This window comes from Chanodichthys erythropterus, chromosome 12, assembly GCF_024489055.1.
Source record: "Chanodichthys erythropterus isolate Z2021 chromosome 12, ASM2448905v1, whole genome shotgun sequence".
Taxonomy (NCBI): Eukaryota; Metazoa; Chordata; class Actinopteri; order Cypriniformes; family Xenocyprididae; genus Chanodichthys; species Chanodichthys erythropterus.
Genome location: NC_090232.1, coordinates 22,420,904 through 22,439,935, shown reverse-complemented (window position 1 = coordinate 22,439,935; position 19,032 = coordinate 22,420,904). Strand labels below are relative to the sequence as shown.

Here is a 19,032-nt window from a genome sequence, read left to right as displayed (position 1 = left end):
GCAGAGAAAATTCAAAATATCTCACTTCCTGTTGGTTTTTTCAGATTTTGCATTCCAGGACTTTTTGTAGGTATTGGGCTATTACACGTGTCTACCGAATTTCATACCTGTACGTGAAACATACCGCGAAGGGTGCTTAATTGAAATTGTGTAGGTGCTGCAATCAAGACATTTTGCAACACCTAATTCTGAAACCCATATCAGACATAAATTTTCACCACTTCTGACACGTGTGCATACTTTCATGAGTTTTCGAGCATGTTTAGGCCCTCAAAAATGTGATTCCTTTCGTAGAAGAAGAAGAATTGACTAAACAAGTACAATAGGGTCCTCACACCATCAGTGCTCAGGCCCTAATAATAGAAATACAGTAAAAAAAGTCTTTGCAATTGTGAGATGAAATGAACCTATCAGTATCAAAATGTTGTTGTTTTGACAGCAGTCAGTTGATTGAATATATATTTGATTCTGATTGATGTTTGATTTGTATGTTATGAGAAAGATGCTATGACCTTTCAGTGGTTTACCGCAGTATAAAGAAATGAATCATTTTGTCTTTTCTTCAAAGCATTATGAAATCCTGCAATGTATTTAAAAGAGCTATATTAGAATTGGGTTGAATTAATGCAGCCACTGGCTGTCCTTAAATATTTTGTAAATATTGCTGGTGAGTGTGTTTTGAATGTTTTCTACTGTAATGATATGACCTCTTGTGCTCAAGTGCTTTCATCAGATGAGCAGCGTGTGTACTGAGACTCATTAATAAACCCCAGCCATGTGTTAAAGGCCCAACTGGTCACTTATTCACTCACATACAGTCCCCGTCCATCTGCAGGGGCTCTGATCAGCAGTTAAAAACACAGGCCTGTTCACACACGACCCTGACCCGAGAGCCACACATGTCTGTGTTCATTCAAACACGCAGCTATGCGGAGATGCCTCTGTGTTTACACCTCTATCACGCTCATGCTAAGCGCGCAGGGAACACTTTGCAAACACACACACACACACACACACATTACAGCAGCTCTGGCCTAGAGCGAAACCCTCATCTACTGGCTTCATACAGTCAAGGGCCTGATTATAACTGTTTCGTAATTAACAGTGATCAGATTTGTTTTGTGGCAGAAATGGTACATGTGTAGAACAGTCTCATTCAGATGCAGCTCGCAGCTTTGCCAGCAGACGGGTCACGGGCCTCAGGGAGAGCAATCACGAGCCCCTCCATATGTTCCCTCTGCTTCTACACTGAGACCACCAGTGCCAACAAAACTCCCAGAACAACCTAATCGTGTTCTGTAATTACAGCACGCTGTTTTTCTCTCTCTCTCTCTTTCTCTCTCTCACACTCTTCAACACTCTCTCTTTTTCTCACCCTTTTATTCTCCTTCTTCACCCCTCATCTTCCCTGCTGGCTAGAAATGAGGGGAAAAAGACTCAAACACTCCCTCATCAGATCATTTGTAAATTGCTTTACGCGGCTGATGCCGAACTCTGTTGGTTTTCAACTGCTTGAAATTATAAATAATTGTAACAGATGCGCCAATGTGGCCGGCCTCCAACAAATGAGGCCCCAGATAATTTGGCCGACCCTTTTGGCAGGCCAATTTAATAAAATGTGAACAAAATCTACCTGCTAATAATTTATCATCCCCTCTCCCAATTGGTTAAACTTAATTACCCTGGCAGTTAACAAGGTCACGCCCAGATGCCAAGCCCGGCTGTAGTTTTGATAATGCAATCAGGAACCCGAAGGTGATGACAGCGCTGTTGTTTTTTCATTATCTTTCTCTCAGAGAAAACACAGGTGCCAAGGCCTACTTGTCTGCTGGCGGTAATTACCAGTCATCACAGTCTTCAAACTTGGTGCTGCAAACATGTCAGAAACGCAGCTGAACTTTAGACTCTTTCTTAGAGGTGCCTCTCTGCAAAGAAAAGGAAAGATTATGTAACATCTGTCTTCATCCGGTCCAAAAGAAAGCTTTGTATCTTGTATTTACTTGATACAGGCTTGCAATAGATTCACTTTCACTTGTCATATTATTTTGCTAGGAGTTAGTTTCAGAATGTTGTAATGTCTCTTTCACTGCTGTGAAACAAATACACCAGTGTACATGCAGTACAGCACATGTTTTAACTACAGCCGTCAATCAAGTAAAATTTTTTGATTATCACATATCAACAACTCTCTACATTGTGACTAAATTTCACGCCAAGCAACTAAATATCTGTTGTTAGCCACTGGCTAATAAATTGTTAGATTTAACTCACCATTGATTGAGTTAGCAGCTAAGATCATGTTTAGCACAGATATTTTGTCACAGAGATTCTCATTGCGTGTTGTGTCCTGTGACCGCTTCAGTTTGCATACACACTAGTTTCTTGAACACAGGAAAGATGAGAGAATGAGTAAGCTCATAGATTGCTGCATTGATGTGTATTTTTGTAGGTCAGTAGTTATCATTACCCTAGTTCACTAGTGTAAGCATATACCAAATATTATTTTCCAGTGGCTTTTAGATTATTGTAAAAAATAAGGTTCATTAGTTAACATTAGTTAACTAATGAACATGAACTAATAATGAACTGCATTTCTACAGCATTTATAATCTTTGTTAATGTTAATTTCAGCATTTACATTATTAAAATCAAGAGTTGTATTTGTTAACATTAATTAATGCACTGTGAAGTAACATGAACAAACTCTGAACGGCTGTATTTTTATAAACATTAACAAAGATTAAAAAATACAGTAACAAAGGTACTGATGGTTAGTTCATAAATGAACCTTATAAAGTGTTACCACAAATTAGATAAGATGCTTGAACAAACATGTAAGATTCAGACAGGTGAAACAGAATATTTTTGTAAGTTGGATTCATAAAGACTTGTTTCTGACAGAATGATTCATTGATAGACACATTTTTAACAGTACATTTGTTGCCACCTAGTGGCGTAACAATGCAATCGATACAGTCGTCACTTTCAGAACAGAAGGTAATTTATTACGCATAAATATCAGCGTGTTTATCTGAATAATAAACTTTTGTATACTTCTGTTATAATTGGAATAGGCCTATTTGTCACCCAGAAATAATGATACTGTGCTTTTGAAAAGATTGTTTGTTGAGCTGTTTATATACACATTACAACTCTCTTCAGATCAACGGCAGCGCGAACACAGGTTTGAATGTCGCGATTTTACTTTTGTCAAAGGTTTAATATACAGGGGCGATCATGTGGGTGATGAAATCGAGAACGCAATCTTTTAAAGATTAATTGTGTAGGTTTGGGCACGTCTCTTTCTCTCTCTCTCTCTATTGAAATCTTGCGTATATGAGTAGTGCCGTGCGAGGGCTTTTCAGTGCATTCATTTCTATAATATTCATGATGTGAGACGTCTCTATGAAAGGATACGCTCCCCGCATTTCGACCACCCATCACACCAGAACCGTTTTCGGAACCGAAACTGAGAAATCTTGCACGGTTCCGGTTCTTTACAAAAAACACTACCGGAAAAAAACACTATCGGAAAAAAACACTGCCGAAAAAAAAAACACTACCGGAAAAAAACACTACCGGAAAAAAACACTACCGGTTTTCGGTTCCCAACCCTATTAACTATGCACCAATTCAGGCTGCGGCCCCTTTAAATCTCGTGCTCCCTGCCCCCCGAGCTCTCGACTATAATACAGTGTATAAACAAAGTTCACACAGCTAATATAACCCTCAAATGGATCTTTACAAAGTGTTCGTCATGCTTGTTGCATGCATGCTTCGGATCATGTGAGTATAGTATTTATTTGGATGTTTACATTTGATTCTGAATGATTTTGGTAGTGCTCCGTGGCTAACGGGCTAATGCTACACTGTTGGAGAGATTTATAAAGAATGAAGATGTGTTTATGAATTATACAGACTGCAAGTGTTTAAAAATGAAAATAGTGACGGCTCTTGTCTCCGTGAATACAGTAATAAACTATGGTAACTTTAACCACATTTAACAGTACATTAGCAACATGCTAATGAAACATTTAGAAAGACAATTTACAAATATCACTAAAAATATCATGTTATCATGGATCATGTCAGTTATTATTGCTCCATCTGCAATTTTTCGCTGTTGTGCTTGCTTGCTTACCTAGTCTGATGATTCAGCTGTGCAGCTCCAGACGCTAATATTGGCTTGTCTAACGCCTTGAACATGGGCTGGCATATGCAAATATTGGGGGTCGTACATATTAATGATCCCGACTGTTCCGTAATCTCTGTTGAGATTAGCCTGGAGGTCTTTTAAATAAATGAGATTTACATAAGAAGGAGGAAGCAGTGGAGTTTGAAACTTAATGTATGTCTTTTCCATGTACTGAACTCTTGTTATTCAACTATGCCAAGGTAAATTCAAATTTTGATTCTAGGGCACCTTTGAATAAAAGTATTCATTTCTTCATTCATTTCATTTCAAGTCTTACTAATCACAAACTTTTGAATGGTAGGTTAAATACACTGCACGGCCAAAAGAAAAGCGTTGCTGTTTGGATATAAATAAGCAAATACTTAAAAGTTTATGGATGGATCATTATTACAGTGATTATTATTTTTCTAGCATTTTATATGTTTGGCAATGTTTTTTTTTTTTTTTAACCCTAAGGCCATGTGTCCACCAGAGCGTTTTTAGCCAGCCGAAAACGCTAGGCACTCTGCTTAAAACGCCCGTCTGTGAGCGTTTGAGAGCGCTTCTGCAGCTTAGCGTTTTTTTTCCGTTGAGACGCTTTGTTGCTATGATACGGAATATCCGCGGCACTGTTACTTATAACTGATTTTGTAGGCAATTTGTTTCAGGCTAAAAATGTTCACACAATGTGGAATTACTTGCTATGCATGTTCGGAGACCAGCAATATTAATTTCTCACCCATTTTGTTTCTGTTTGTTGATGTTGCTGTACAGCAAGAATGTGACAGTTGGTCGGAGTTGTATTTGTCCCGCCCCTCCTCCACTCTGATTGGATGGCTGGCTAAAAAGTGACAGTGATGAGTGCTGCGTTTTACTCAAAGTTGAACATTCTTCAACTCAAGGCGACTAGTAAAAAACGCCCAGCTCTCAGCGCTTGAGCGTGAAAAAGACGCTCAGCGCCTCGTTACGCTCCTGGCGTTTAAAAAACGTGGGGTTCCCATTGAAAACAATTGAAAAAATACGCTAGCAGCTGGAAAAAACGCTTAGGTGGACACACAGCCTAAAAGATGGTAGCTTTTCATTTCTTAAACAACCATGTATTAAGATGTATCATGGCCATATTCCAGGATGACAATGCCAAGATTCATCAGGTTCAAATTGTAAAAGAATTGTTGAGAGGGAGCATGAAGAATCATTTTCTCACATGAAGTAGCACTGACGTTAACCACAGTGTAAGTTTTTGGGATGTGCTGGAGGAGACCGCATGCTCACCTCTTGCATTGTCAATACAAGATCTTGACCAAAAAAAGATGCACCTCTCGATGAAAATAAATGATGTGATGTAATTCCCATCCATTTTTGGTCAAGATCTTGTATTGACAATGCAAGAGGTGAGCACTCTGTAAAGTCTACTCCAGCACATCCCAAAGACTTTCAATTAAATTAAGGTCTGCCAATTCATGTGTGAAAATGATTCTTCATGCTCTCTGAACCATTCTTTCACAATTTTAACCCTGGTGAATCTTGTCATCCTGGAATATGTCCATGATGTGTCTTCCTACATGGTTGTTTAAGAAGTGAAAAGCTGCACACTCCATCTTTAAGGGTTAAAAACCGTTGCCAGACATATAACATGTTAGAAATATAATAACCACTATAGTAATGATTCATTCATAGATTCTTAAGTATTTAAGTATAAAATCCAATTTTTTTTTTTTTTTTTTAAAACCTGTCAGTGTATATGTGCAAATATAAAATGCAGAAGTTTTCACCTGCCACTGTATACTTGTAAAAACATTTAGGCAGCATTTTGGGTGAGATTATCTGCTCGTTTGGGAGTTTTACTCAATCTCAAACTCCACCACGCAGAGAGTCTGTTTGTATACATTGGTTTGTACTCCACAGGGCACTCTAGGACGTTTACCTTTTGGTATATGCCACTCTGTGCTGCTTTTGCAGTATGTTTTGGGTCTTTGCCTTGATGGAAGATTAATTGTCCCAGTGCTCCTGCTGATTGCAGCTTAATTAACTCCTGAGTTTTTTCTGTAGTTAGTGCTGTCTATTTTTTTTTTTTTTTTATCTTTACACTCCATGCCTCAGTGAAGCATCCCAATGCATGATTCTGCCACCACCCTGATTCTCTCTAGAGATAGTGTTCTCAAGGTGATGTAATGTTAGTTCTGCTTGAAATATAGCACTTACCTCTAATGCTCAAGTTCTCTTTCGAGATCTCTCAAATTGTCGAGTTCCTTACAGATCGTGTTTTTTTGTTTGTTTGTTTTTTGCAAGATTTATGACCTGTTTTCAGTATAACTTTATAAACTATACATTTGTAAAGTCACTTCATGCTCCTATTGACCAGACATTTAGTTTTAGTGGCTAGTTTTAGATGGAATCACATTTTGCCACATTTTATGATTGTGTAATGAACTTCACTGTCTTTTTGTGTTGAATGAAAGATGTTTTTTTCTGTTATTGCACTGACTGGTGTTTTTAACAAAAATGTGTTGTTTTATTGAGACCTGTTCTTAATGGTATTTTTGGTTTTGAAAGTGTCAGAAGTCTCTTACAGTTTTTCTCAGTCGCTTAGGTTCATTTCTCACATCACTATTTACATTTGCACAACAGTTAATGCAGTTCTCAAAACAATTAGTACAAACTGCAAAACCTAGTTGATAACCTGCAAAAGCGTGTCCCTTGCTCAAATTGGATAGGTCATTCCTCAAAAGCAAGTATTCATGTCAATGAAAGTGTCAGTGTCATCAAGATGAAAAGTCCTGACACATTGTTTATGAACAAGATATTCAAATGGCTTTGTCATGTTTTCATTATGACAATTTACTCTGTCAATGTTTTCAAATGCAAAAAAGTCAGATCTTGGTGACACTACCTGAAAATGCTCAAGACAGCACTATATACTATTTGCACAGCCGTTTGAAAAATACAGTTACTGTATTTAGTGAGGTAACTGAGTACAAGACACTGAATATGTATGTTTCACATTTTTACTGCATATGCTCTTTGAAATTCTAATTTGTTCACAGCATTGTGCAAAAGAAAAAATACACCCTTATTTGCAACAAACATAAACTCCCTTTGGGTAGAGCTGTGCACAACTGTAAACAATACTGCAGTACATATGGCAAATCTTTACTGTAACACTACTGTACACTACAATACACTAAATGTGTGATGCAGTAAAGCTGTACGTCTAAATGTAAAATGTACAGTGACAAGTTCTTGTCCCACTGCAAGCTTCATGTATGAAACAATGACAGTAGTGCAGTGCACAGATTGTTTAGTGCTGAATTACTGTCCATTTATGCACACTTGTTCTCCCGACGAAATGTTTGAATAATTGAATTTACAGTGGTTCTCCCAACATTTGGCTGCACCCTTCGACCAGCCTCAGCCATTGTGAGGCCGTGATTGACAACATGATCCACAATTGTAGCCCTGATTTCATCAGGGATCTGCCTATATACTTGGCCTCTTCTTCCTCTTCCCCTGTTTTGTCCCCTTCCCCTTCCTCCCCGCACCTTTACCCCTCTTCCACGAGGCTGACCTTCCATTTCTGTGTCACAGTATTGTAGAAATGGTACACACTATGTTCTGCTTGGTTCATATATGCTTGTAAAGTGGGGGTTTATGGGATTCAGCTCTGACAGTGATTGTAGAGAAGTAGCTTATCATTGGTTGCAACTAATGCTTCACACACCCCTTCTCATCAGTGAAAGTTGAGATTCATCTGAGAGAAATTGTTCAATTTAGTAGACATTAAAAGATTTTAAAAAATGTGTAAAATTTGCTTGACAGATTTTGACAACTAGTTCAACATTTTTGTATGTAATTACTCAAGCAATGAAATGAGGACTATTAGTTTTATATGGAATGACTATTCAGCATTCACAAGTATAGTTAATTTTGACTGACATGACATAAGCGAATGATAATGTTATAAAACAGCAGAGAGTTGTATGAAAGCAATTGATGCATGTCCAAAAGCATTTGCAATTTGTTCAAAGGAATGAGAAACTGCTACTATGGTGTGCACAAAAGACTAAATGTTGTGGACGTTGAACTAACTGTTGTGCAAATGTAAATAGTGATGTGAGAAATGCACCAAAGCGACTGAGAAAAACTGTAAATACACATAAATGCTCACCAGACCAGTGCACCAATATGAGAAGAAATCTGTTTACTTCAGTGATATTTTTGTTTTTGTTAGTAGGACTGCACAATTTGACCAAAACTTTTGTGATAATGACTTATTATTATTATTATTATTATTATTACTAAGAATAATAATTAAATGTATAGTTAAATATTAAAAATACTCAAAGCAAAATGTAATACTAATAACACTATGCGGCATATGATGCCATGCCATATCCCTAGTATTAAGTATACCGTTTTTTATTTATTTAAATCAACAATACAATTAAAAGACCTTCTGTTTGAAGTAGTCAGAGATTTAGTTTTATATTGAACAGCTGACCCTGTGAGTTCCTTGGCAAATCTTCCAGCCCTAACCAGTATTTTCCAGGCTTCTCACCATCTTAATGAAAGTGTCAGTGTATTAAACGCAGCCTTCCAGACTTTTTTTTTTTTAAGGTAACATTTATCATGTGATTGTGTGTGTCTCCATCCCGAGGATTCATGCATGACAGGAACCTAGACACACAGAAATTTCTTATCAGTGTGATCATAATAAGTTAGATCACTACACTGAATTTTTAAATATATTTTTTTTTTTAGATAAGATAAAGTAGGCCCATGCATGTGAGGACACAAAGTCATGTGTACGTGTACAAACATTTTAGCTGGAGGCATATACTTTTATTAGTTTAGTTATGTAGCTGACACTAACAGCTGAAAGTCTTTCACAGTTCAAGCCAACATACTTTTGCTCATACTTATCCTATCCACATACTTATCACCATAATACTGCTGATAGAATTCTTACTCTCCCATTAACCTGATCATGATGGGGCATGTCCTCTGAAAAGTGCTTAAGGAAATACTTTACCTAAAACATTGAAGTGGGAAAGCTCCAGTCCACATTCATCGCAAGTCAGTGGAAAAGAGCAAGCAGCACATTCTTCAAAAATGGTTCTTTTTGTTTTCTACAGCTGAAAAAATGGGTTTGGAATTACATCAGGTTGAATAAATGATAATAGAATTTTTATATGTGAACCATTTAGTTTTTTGGTTGAACTGTTCGTTTAACTATGTCTTCCACATGCACATGTCTTCCACTGTTGTTTAGGGGTGTAACGATATTCAAACTGAACCGAAAAACCTTGATACACCACCCATGGGACGTACCACGCTACTCTCATACTCTCATGGCATTTTAAACGTACCCTGGCCCATTGGATCTACACGAAGAATACAGCACTGTAGCCTAACCACCATTAACCACCAATAATCGCAATAAGCTCTGCATTTTGTTACTTGACACCAAGAAACAAGTAATATATACGTATATATATACGTGTATATATATATATATATACGTGTATACGTGTATATATATATATACGTGTATATATATATATATACGTGTATATATATATATATATATATATATATATATATATATATATATATATATATATATATATATATATATATATATATATATACGTGTGTATATATATATATATATATATATATATATATATATACGTGTGCATTGATGAACCTGTGGTGGTTTCTGCGGTGGGGAAGAAACGTAAGTCATCGAAATGTAATCATTTACACGAGGAGATTAAGAAGATGAGGTACTCAAGTAATTTATAACATTAATAAGATGACTCGTTGAATTAATTTTGGGAGCGATGACTGAATGTATTTTTAGTCAAATGCCTGTATAAAAGATTAGTATTGACAAAGTTCAGAGGCTGTCATATATGTGAATCAACTTACTTTGTTGTGTATTTTCAATATGAAAAATAACTTTTATATTGATGGATTAATTACATTTTGAAAAAAAAAAAAAACTGTCATGGATTTGTTGCATTTTGGGGAAAAAATAATATGTTTTTATAATAAACTTTTGAAAATCAAAACCTAGATTTGAATTTTTAATGTTTTTATAACCAAAAGATGCTATGTGAAAGATTTAATCTGAAAATAGTGGTTTTCATCTGGCCACTTTCTTGGTAAAGAAAACACATTTTTACTCAAATTAATCAAAATGGTTTTATAGTGTTTTGGAACTCTTTGTGTGTATATATATTTGGGTCATTGACAAATAAAGCTTTTTAAAAAAAGGTGTTTAAAAAAAAAAAAAAAAAAAAAAACTTATGTAATGCAATTTTTTTTATCTTGAACAATGTTTAAACAACTTTCAGTTGTTAAATAGTGTTTAACAGGCGGTTCAACCAAATAGTTGTATGTGTGCATATATACTGTAGTTGTACAAACTGACATGAAAAGTGTACCAACCAACCCATACTGAAAATTAGCAGTTTTTACCAGTATTTGAGAGAGATCTACAAACCTTTTCACTCTGCCACAAGGATCAGTTGGAGTCCTCTGGATGATGCATTATCATGTTTACTGTTATTACCTTGTCAATTCATACTAAAAGAGCCATGTTTGCAGTTGTGCCACCCTGACATTTGAGAATATACAAATTGCTGGACAAAAGTTTTTCAAATAACTCAACAGCTTTAAAACTACTGATATTTAAAAAAAAAAATGTTTATATGAAATGTTTCAAACCTGAAATAATCCCATAGTATTTAGTTTTTAATTTTTTTATTATTAAAACATCATTTTAAATAGTTCCCTTTCGAGGGAACTCATGCTTCGTCAAAGACAACACTTCGGGGAATGCCTCCAGCGTGATAGCATCTGAAGCACGTGTGGAACTAGTCCAATCTTGATTGGTGTTGCATCATGACGTCACATGTGACAGTGTACACGGAACAGCTCCATTTGTGATCCCCATGATTGCAAATGCCCTGAACCACGGGAGCGTGAGCCTGGCCTGTCTAATGGGAGTGGAGCATTCTGAGCAGCAGCAGCTCACAACTCGCACAGTCCTCCACATGCTCCGCTACCCTATATGTATCTGGGACAGGGAGGCACATACTGCTTATATTGCCTTTCAATCACCATACTTTCTTTAATATATGTATGAATGAATGCTTTGCACTGCTTGGACAAACAACACCAAATAAGACAGACAAAACAACACAGAATGCTTACTGAAGAGCAGAAGCTAACACTGTTCTGTGCCGGCTCACTTTGTAGCTTCCGTGTATGCCATTACATGTGACGTCATGACACAACACCAATTGAGATTGGACTAGTTCCACACGTGCTTCAGATGCTATGCTGGAGGCGTTCCCCGAAGAGTCGTATTCAACGCAGTGTCTCGTTCACTTCTCAGGGAACAAGGTTACAGTCTTAACCCGAAACGTTTTCTTAGTCTGTTCATTTTTTCAGCCAGTTGCACCACCTGACATTTTTGTTGTTTAAGATTAAAAAAAAAAAAAGTATCATTTAAATGTACTAAAAAATGAATTCAAACTAAATATGTTTAACAGAATAAAGCACTTTATCAGCTTTTTTACCCCTGATGAGTTTGCATCCCTGCATATGAGCAAGACGCAGTGCAGGAAGAGTAAGGCTTTCTTTGCCACTCATGACTGCTGGAACTGTTTCTTTGTTCTTTATATTCAGGTATTGATTGCTGCTTCTTTGAAAGCTTTAATTTCACTCTTTTGCTAATCCTTGCAGAGTTGAGGTCTTTGATGATGAGGACACCACTGTTCCTGTGAATGCTGAGAATATTAAGTCTGGTTTTGGGACATGTGTCAGAGGAAAGTTCAGCTATGCTGTTAATGACTTGACTTCAACACATCAATAGGTAGATCCTCTTGGACTAAGAGCTCCAAGCAAGTGACTCTAGTTAGTTATACTCAACGGCTGCCTATTCAAGAGCTAATCAGCTTTTAAAGGATCTTTTCAGTTCTCTGAAGTATTAGTGTTTTTTTCCTAGATTAAGTGTTTTTGATCTGGTCCCTGAAGATCTCCATCTCACGATTTGTAGTGGTGTGTCTGCCATTTTGTAGTTTCACACTTTCTCAGTTGTTCTGCCATATGGCCTTCCTTCACCGACCTTACCAGATTTGCCATTCCATTCGCACATTACTCTCCACTGGTTTTAGGTACTTCAGAGAGAGCCCACTTTCTTTCTCTCTCCCTCTCTCTCTTCCTTTTTTTTCTTTCTCCCCAAAGTCTGCTTCTGTTGTCCTATCAAGTGTAACTCTGGGCCCTGATAGAGCAATTAAAGGCGCCTCCCTCCCCACCTTTGGTAATGAGGCCTGGCGCGTTTCTCACTCTATAACCCTTTAGTCTCCCCTAATGGGACATCATTATTGTCAAAGAAACAATGTAAATGGAAATGAACATGCTCATTAGGTCCCTGCATAGAGAACCCTTCAGCAGCATGCCGTGTGTGCTCCTCCTCACGATTCAGCCTGTGTCCCCTGTTAGATTTTGGAGAGTGTGCTGGCTGATGTTTGTGTGTTCATACGTGAAGGGCTATTGCTCATCTTTGGCTTTTGGTAATTAAAAACTTGCCTATTGTGTTGATGAAAGATGTTTTATTGTTGTTGTTTTTTTCTGTCTTCAACAGGGCTCCAGGTCTCTATCTCCAGGTGGTGGCAACAATGATGGAGCAGACAGTCAAGAGCGGATTCAGCAGCTGCAGGAATTACTCGCACTTAAGGTGAACACTAAATACTTGCTTTATTCTGTTACTGTGATTCTCTTATCTTCTCTTTGGACACCTTAGGAGATGTATGTCCTTATGTGAATGTTTGGGCAGCAATCTCCTGCTTCCTTAGACATAGAAAAAGCACATAGAAGGTGTGCAATGTTGTGTCATACTACAAAATATAACTGTAAATATAAAATTAAATTAAATGCAATTAAAAAAAATTAAATAACATTTTAATGTAATTGGAAAAAAACTTAATCTAAACTAATAAAATTAGTTTAATAAAAAAAAAAAAAAACATTAAAACATTGAACATTGAAAATACAAATAAAAAATCAAATCAAATGAAAAAGTATTCAAAACTATGATAGTCTGATACATTGTCCGCTCTTCGACATATCAGTGAATAAGAACATGTATTTGCATATGTGTGTGTCTGTTAAAGTTTCGGCATGAAGGAGCTCATAGCAGGTAGAGTCAGATGTTGTCCTCTGACCGCTACCCTCTATCTGACCTCCATCCTTCATCATCCACACGCACACACATTGACTGTCTGCAGAGGCAATGAGGCAGCGGGAGAGAAGGCTGCTGAAGAACTCTCGCTCTTCACTAAACCAATCATCCATGTCTCTCTTTTGACTTATCGTGCCTCTCTCTCTTACCCTGTTCTCTTCTCTGCTGGCCTTTTCTTCATTCCTGCATTTCGCTCCTTTTAAATCTCAAGTAAACTAATCTAGTCTGTGTTTTTGTCTGTCAGATACTTCAGTTTGTAAGGCTCAGTGACAGTCAACAGTTCCAGCGGTGCGGAGTACTCATCCTCCAGTTCGTATTGATTTTAATGCCCAGGTGGATGCATGCCGGGTACTTTAAACGGGGGGGTATGCCGTGATGTCACTCAGACACGAAACATTGGTCACTCAATCTGAACAGGCCTTCATTAGCGCTCTGCGTTGTTCCACTTCTCTGTCTCATATTGTCTGTCTTTTTCGTTTAAAGGCTGACTGTCCTCTTGTGAATTTCTGAGCAGTAAATCCATACTTGTCACATTGGCAACCCGGTCTGGGGCTGGCTTGTTCTCTTTGTCCTTGTTAATAATAACAGGGTTCAGGGCCCTGCATTTCCCGCCCAGCAGGGCTGCCGTGTCATAGCAGCGGTAAACAAGCTTTCCTCCCTTTCAGAAAGCCTTTCGACAAGTCTCCTGGCCCTGGCCACTCAAGCTGAAAGGTGCGCTTGCTGTCTCTGCCAGAGTTCGCCTTGGCTAAGGTCAGAATAATAGAGGGCCTTCTTGTCAGGAAAATCTATATGTTCACCCCTGAAAAGTCCCATGTAATCTTTGGTGGAGATCCCCCCACCCCACCCCCCCCCCCCACCCCCCACCCCTTCAAATAGCTGTGAGGCAAAGACCAATATTTACGGGCATTTGGGGAGCGACCCAGCTTACTGAGGCGTTCCTCCTGCTGTGGGGTTTAAGTGGTGGGAGAAGTCAGCCTTTTCCTATTGGCTGATGGGCGAAATGTCAGGCCACAATAATGCTACAGGTGCCAGGTTGGCGTGGAAACGCTTATCAGCGCCCTGTTCCCAGAAAAGAACATCCAGAAAGAAAAACAAACTTTGCTAGTGATCTTTACACAAGGTACCAATGATTTATTGACTTTAGTCATGCAACTTAAAGTATATGCGAGTGTCCGATGACGCCGCTCTCTTTTTATCTCAGGTCGCTAGCAAAGGAATTTCACCTTAACAGGATGCGAATGATAAGATGATTGTTTAATACATTAGAAATTATTTAAATTGAAAAGTTTCTTTCATCTGACTTACATGAACGATTTTGTGAAGTTCAAGATCAATAACATGCATTTAGTAAATAGGATGATTTTTCATTTCATTCAGACTTTAACAAATATCTCTATGATTGATGATCAAAGTGTAAGTGAGGAAAGTAGGGAATTAAGGAAAGAATTAAGCCTATTCAAATCAAGTTTCCTTTTAGATAAAAGTTTAAAAAAAAAATTTCCTCCACAAGTCACTTTTGTCAATAACTACTGTAACGATATTTATTAGCTCAAAGGGGGAAATATTAATAATTAGTCAGAACTTGTTATGATTAATTGTAAATATTTGAATCAGTTAATCAAATTAACTTAATGTAGCTGAATTAATATTACAATCAATTAATCTGTTCGGCCAGCGAACACTCAGCATTGATCGTCTATCAACTCTTATAGAAAGGATATTTTCCGTGGCCACAGAAAAACATCACTTTCTTAGCACGTAGCTGTGATCGAATCGTTATCAGGGACATTGGTTTTATAAGCAGACCAGAATCAACTCGCAAGAGTGTGTATATAAGTTTGATTTAACTAAATCACACACACATAACTAAACTAACCAACACAAACACACCATTCATGCAGTGAGAGAGTGGAAAATGAATTTGAACCATATCATAACAGGGTAATGAAACAATGGAAAGAGTAAATTAACAATTGCTGGACGGACCATCAATTTCAATACTATAAAGCACCTATGTAAAAAGGGGTTCACAATCTTAATACTAAATTGCCATTTAGTGTTCAAACGATACTTACAAATGCTTTAGCTGTCCGGATCTGCAGGCTCAGAATAAATCTTTGATGGTTCAGTCCGCTGGTGTGGAAGTTGTAATCAATATCTTCACCGTTAATGAAGAAAATTAAGACAAACCTTTTGCTGTTAATTTGACTCTTTTGTGGTCGCTGCAGTTGTGCATGGCTTGAAGTGAAATGGAGGCCTACCAGCCCGGTTCGGGCCGGGTGGCCCTCATGTTGTATCAACAGGAACAAAGAGAAGAACCAGAAGAAGTCTAGAAGAACTAACTCAGATCTGCTCAGAGCTATTTAACTTCTCCAGACACTCGACACCTTCAAATCTGGGCTTGACCAATGAGAAAGGTGCAATTCTCTGGCGGGGGATTTCCTTTGTTTGAAAGTGAGTTCACTTGAAAGTTTGTGTCCATTTATACTCTGACAAATATAGAGAGAAACATACAATGCATTCTATGGTATGGTGATGTCTACCAAATTGTGAGTCATTAAACAAGGAGTAATTTTATATTAAACATCACCTAGCTGAAATACATTATCTAGTAGTTCCAACTTTCAGCCATGCATAACACTATACAACATACGAAAGAACAATATACAAACAGTAATAATACAAAAGATGTACTGGGGTAATGCATGTTCATTCATTTAGACTAAGTTGTCACTGAATTAGTGGCATATATTCCATGTTTTTAAACAAAATGATTCTGGTGACCTGTGTTTTCCTGATAAAATACTGCCTTTGAAGTGCAGGTGCAGAGCAAATGGTGAAGATGGGATGATAGTGCTCAGTGGGGGAGCCAGACCTTACGGGGCTGCATGGGTTTCAGCATAATTAATTAAAGAAATGATAAAGAAACTGGACAAATATTAATTATAGCTTTAGCATTTGACATTTTAGAATTAATTTAACAAATAACAAACACAATTGTTCAATCTAAACTTTTTATTTGGGTACTTCCACTCTCTTACCATGATCCCTCTGACCTATTCTTATATTTTGCCTTAAGTCAAGTCAAATCACTTTTACTTACATAGTGTTTTATACAATACTGATTGTTTTAAAGCAGATCTACAGTGATAAAAAGGAAAATAATGATTAGTGGGGCAAACAGAATTCAATTCTCCTGTAAAGCAGCTCTACAAAGTCAATAGAGTCATTGTTCAGAAAACATTGATGCTATCATCCAGCTCAGTTCAGCTCTCATCCAAAACTGTCAGTGTTGTCAAGTCAGTTAAATTGCTAAATATTAAGTCTCCCCACCTAAGTGTAATGGAGGCCAGCTAGTGAAAGCCGTGCAGGTAATCTCTCCCCTGAACTCAAGACGCACTCTAGCGACTGACGCTAGAGACTGCGGTCTTTAGCATCCTTGTTAGCAAGCCCGCCTACCATGCCAGAGGAACCGGTTCAAGTCCCACTCCAAATGGGGCGTGTAGGACCGGAGGGGTTAGCAAGCCAGAGGAGATAGTGGCAAGGAACCGAAACCCCATCAGGTGACTTAATGGAGAGAAAAAACTTGGGAAGAAACCAGGCTCAGTGGGTGAACCAGGTCTCCTCTGTCCAGATTGTGGATTGATATCATTCAGAATATTTCATTGGGATGCAACACACTGGCATACAGTGGGATGGAGGTGAAGCTGGCCACAGAGGTCTGCACAGGGGACTTGTCTGGTTCTCGTGGTCTGTGCCGATGGCTGTCATGTCGACGAAGTATTCGCAGGGGATCTGTCTGTAGAGCACGTCTAGTTATCATGGTCTCCACTGACATTCAGGGCTGCATTGTGGTCCTCTCAAGGTGCAGGCCCACCATCTGGTCTGGATACGGGCTGGGCAATATGTAAGCCTGCTTAAAAATATTGTGATATCCATAAAACATTAGCTTAATATTTAATAATTCCCACTTATCGAATTTGTGTGTGATATGAATTTTGTTTCGCGAGGAGAACTGTTGAAGAAAATGTAATAAAACCCAATTTTAAGTTTAAGGTTGAAGGTGGGCGTTCTGGTGGTGATTGTAAGAATGATAAATGCATGTTGATGTCACAAAGCGGTGTGTCTTAAAAAATAGGCCTTTTTTCTAGAGATCAACCGATATATCGATTTACCGATATTTTCCATGATATTCAAGCATTTTACCATAATCAGATACCGGTATCGTAATATCGTATTTACCGATAAACGCCGCCATCTTGTGGGTGTTTTGAGGATTGCGCACAGGATCGCCATTACAGCACATCTGAGGGGAGACGAGACAACGGCGTGCATATGTAAAGTATACTTACCTGCTTTGCTGTAATTAGTAAACTTTATTTAACATAAGAGCCATTAATGCACAAATTATATGTGTTACATAAATGCCTGAAATATAGCTAGTTTATGCAGCTTGTCTCTCAGAAATAGAGACAAGCTCACGGAGCCACGTAAGATAATCCGTCATGTCCTGTCCCAATAAAGATGTAATTTTTGCATGATTTAATTAATACAGCCAGGAATGAGCACATGTTGGAAATAAAAGGGCTGAATTTAATTCTCTATCTGTTGTCTATGCTCATCATTAGTCTCGTGAAGTCATCTGCATTTTGCTCTTCACTCAGCGGGTTGACGCTCAGCCACCGCAACTTTTAACAAGATTCACTTGTTTAAAACACTGTAATTATATAAACATTTACTATATAACCATTAATTCGCTAATAAACATCCAAGTAAACACAATTCTATGGAAATTAATTATCTCCGCAAGCGATCGCAGTTTGAGTAGGCTATAGTTCTGTGTAAATGCATAGATAAACAGTGCTTTGTCAGCAGATATTTCATAATCTAGAACAACAAAAACATTATTAATAATTCTGATATAACATACCAGATGAGAAATGCAATAAAATACGATGTTTTTTTTTGTTATATTCCAGAGAATATTATTCAGTTATTTAACATTATCCCACAAATTATTCTTCACTCTTTAGCCTATTAAACAACTTATAGATCTACTAAAACTGTAGTTTAAAATGAAGTATTACATTTGTGCAAAGTTGATATGCCTCCTGTCTTTAATTTATTTTCTCCATTTGAAAACATTAGACATTCTACGACATTCTATTGCTTATTGTTAACATTAGTGTTGCTGTTGATGCTTTTTATACATAAAATTATTTTTGTAATATGAAGATTAAAATTAACATGAACGACTACTAATTTTCAACAAAAACAGTTTAGTAACAGTTTGTTTCATTTTCTATGCAAGCTGAGATAATCAAAGTTCTATAATTTCTTTATCCATCTGCAACAAAACTATATTATATATAATAAATTGTATATAAAATTATTTTATTTACAATAATCATGTTTAACCATAAATATTCAGAAACAGGTGCAATTACATAGGCTGCCACAATTTTCTTTTTTTCTGTTTAACTTTTAGCATATCAAAATAAATCTAATTCATAATATTTTTTTTTAAATGGGAGAAATCACTTCTTATTCTGAATTTATAGGATGCAGTTTCTTTCTTTTTTAGAACAAAATTAATTGCATAAAA

General features: G+C 37.3%; 1 protein-coding gene across 3 annotated transcripts in view; it reads left to right on the top strand.

Annotated features, from left to right (window-relative positions):
• cntln (centlein, centrosomal protein) overlaps window positions 1-19,032 on the top strand; it is a 135,812-nt gene that overhangs the window by 41,657 nt on the left and 75,123 nt on the right. For all 3 annotated transcript variants that reach the window (XM_067404558.1, XM_067404556.1, XM_067404555.1), the window contains one exon: window positions 12,831-12,923. In XM_067404558.1, the coding sequence (XP_067260659.1) occupies window positions 12,831-12,923 (93 nt within the window). The remainder of the gene's footprint in view (window positions 1-12,830; window positions 12,924-19,032) is intronic.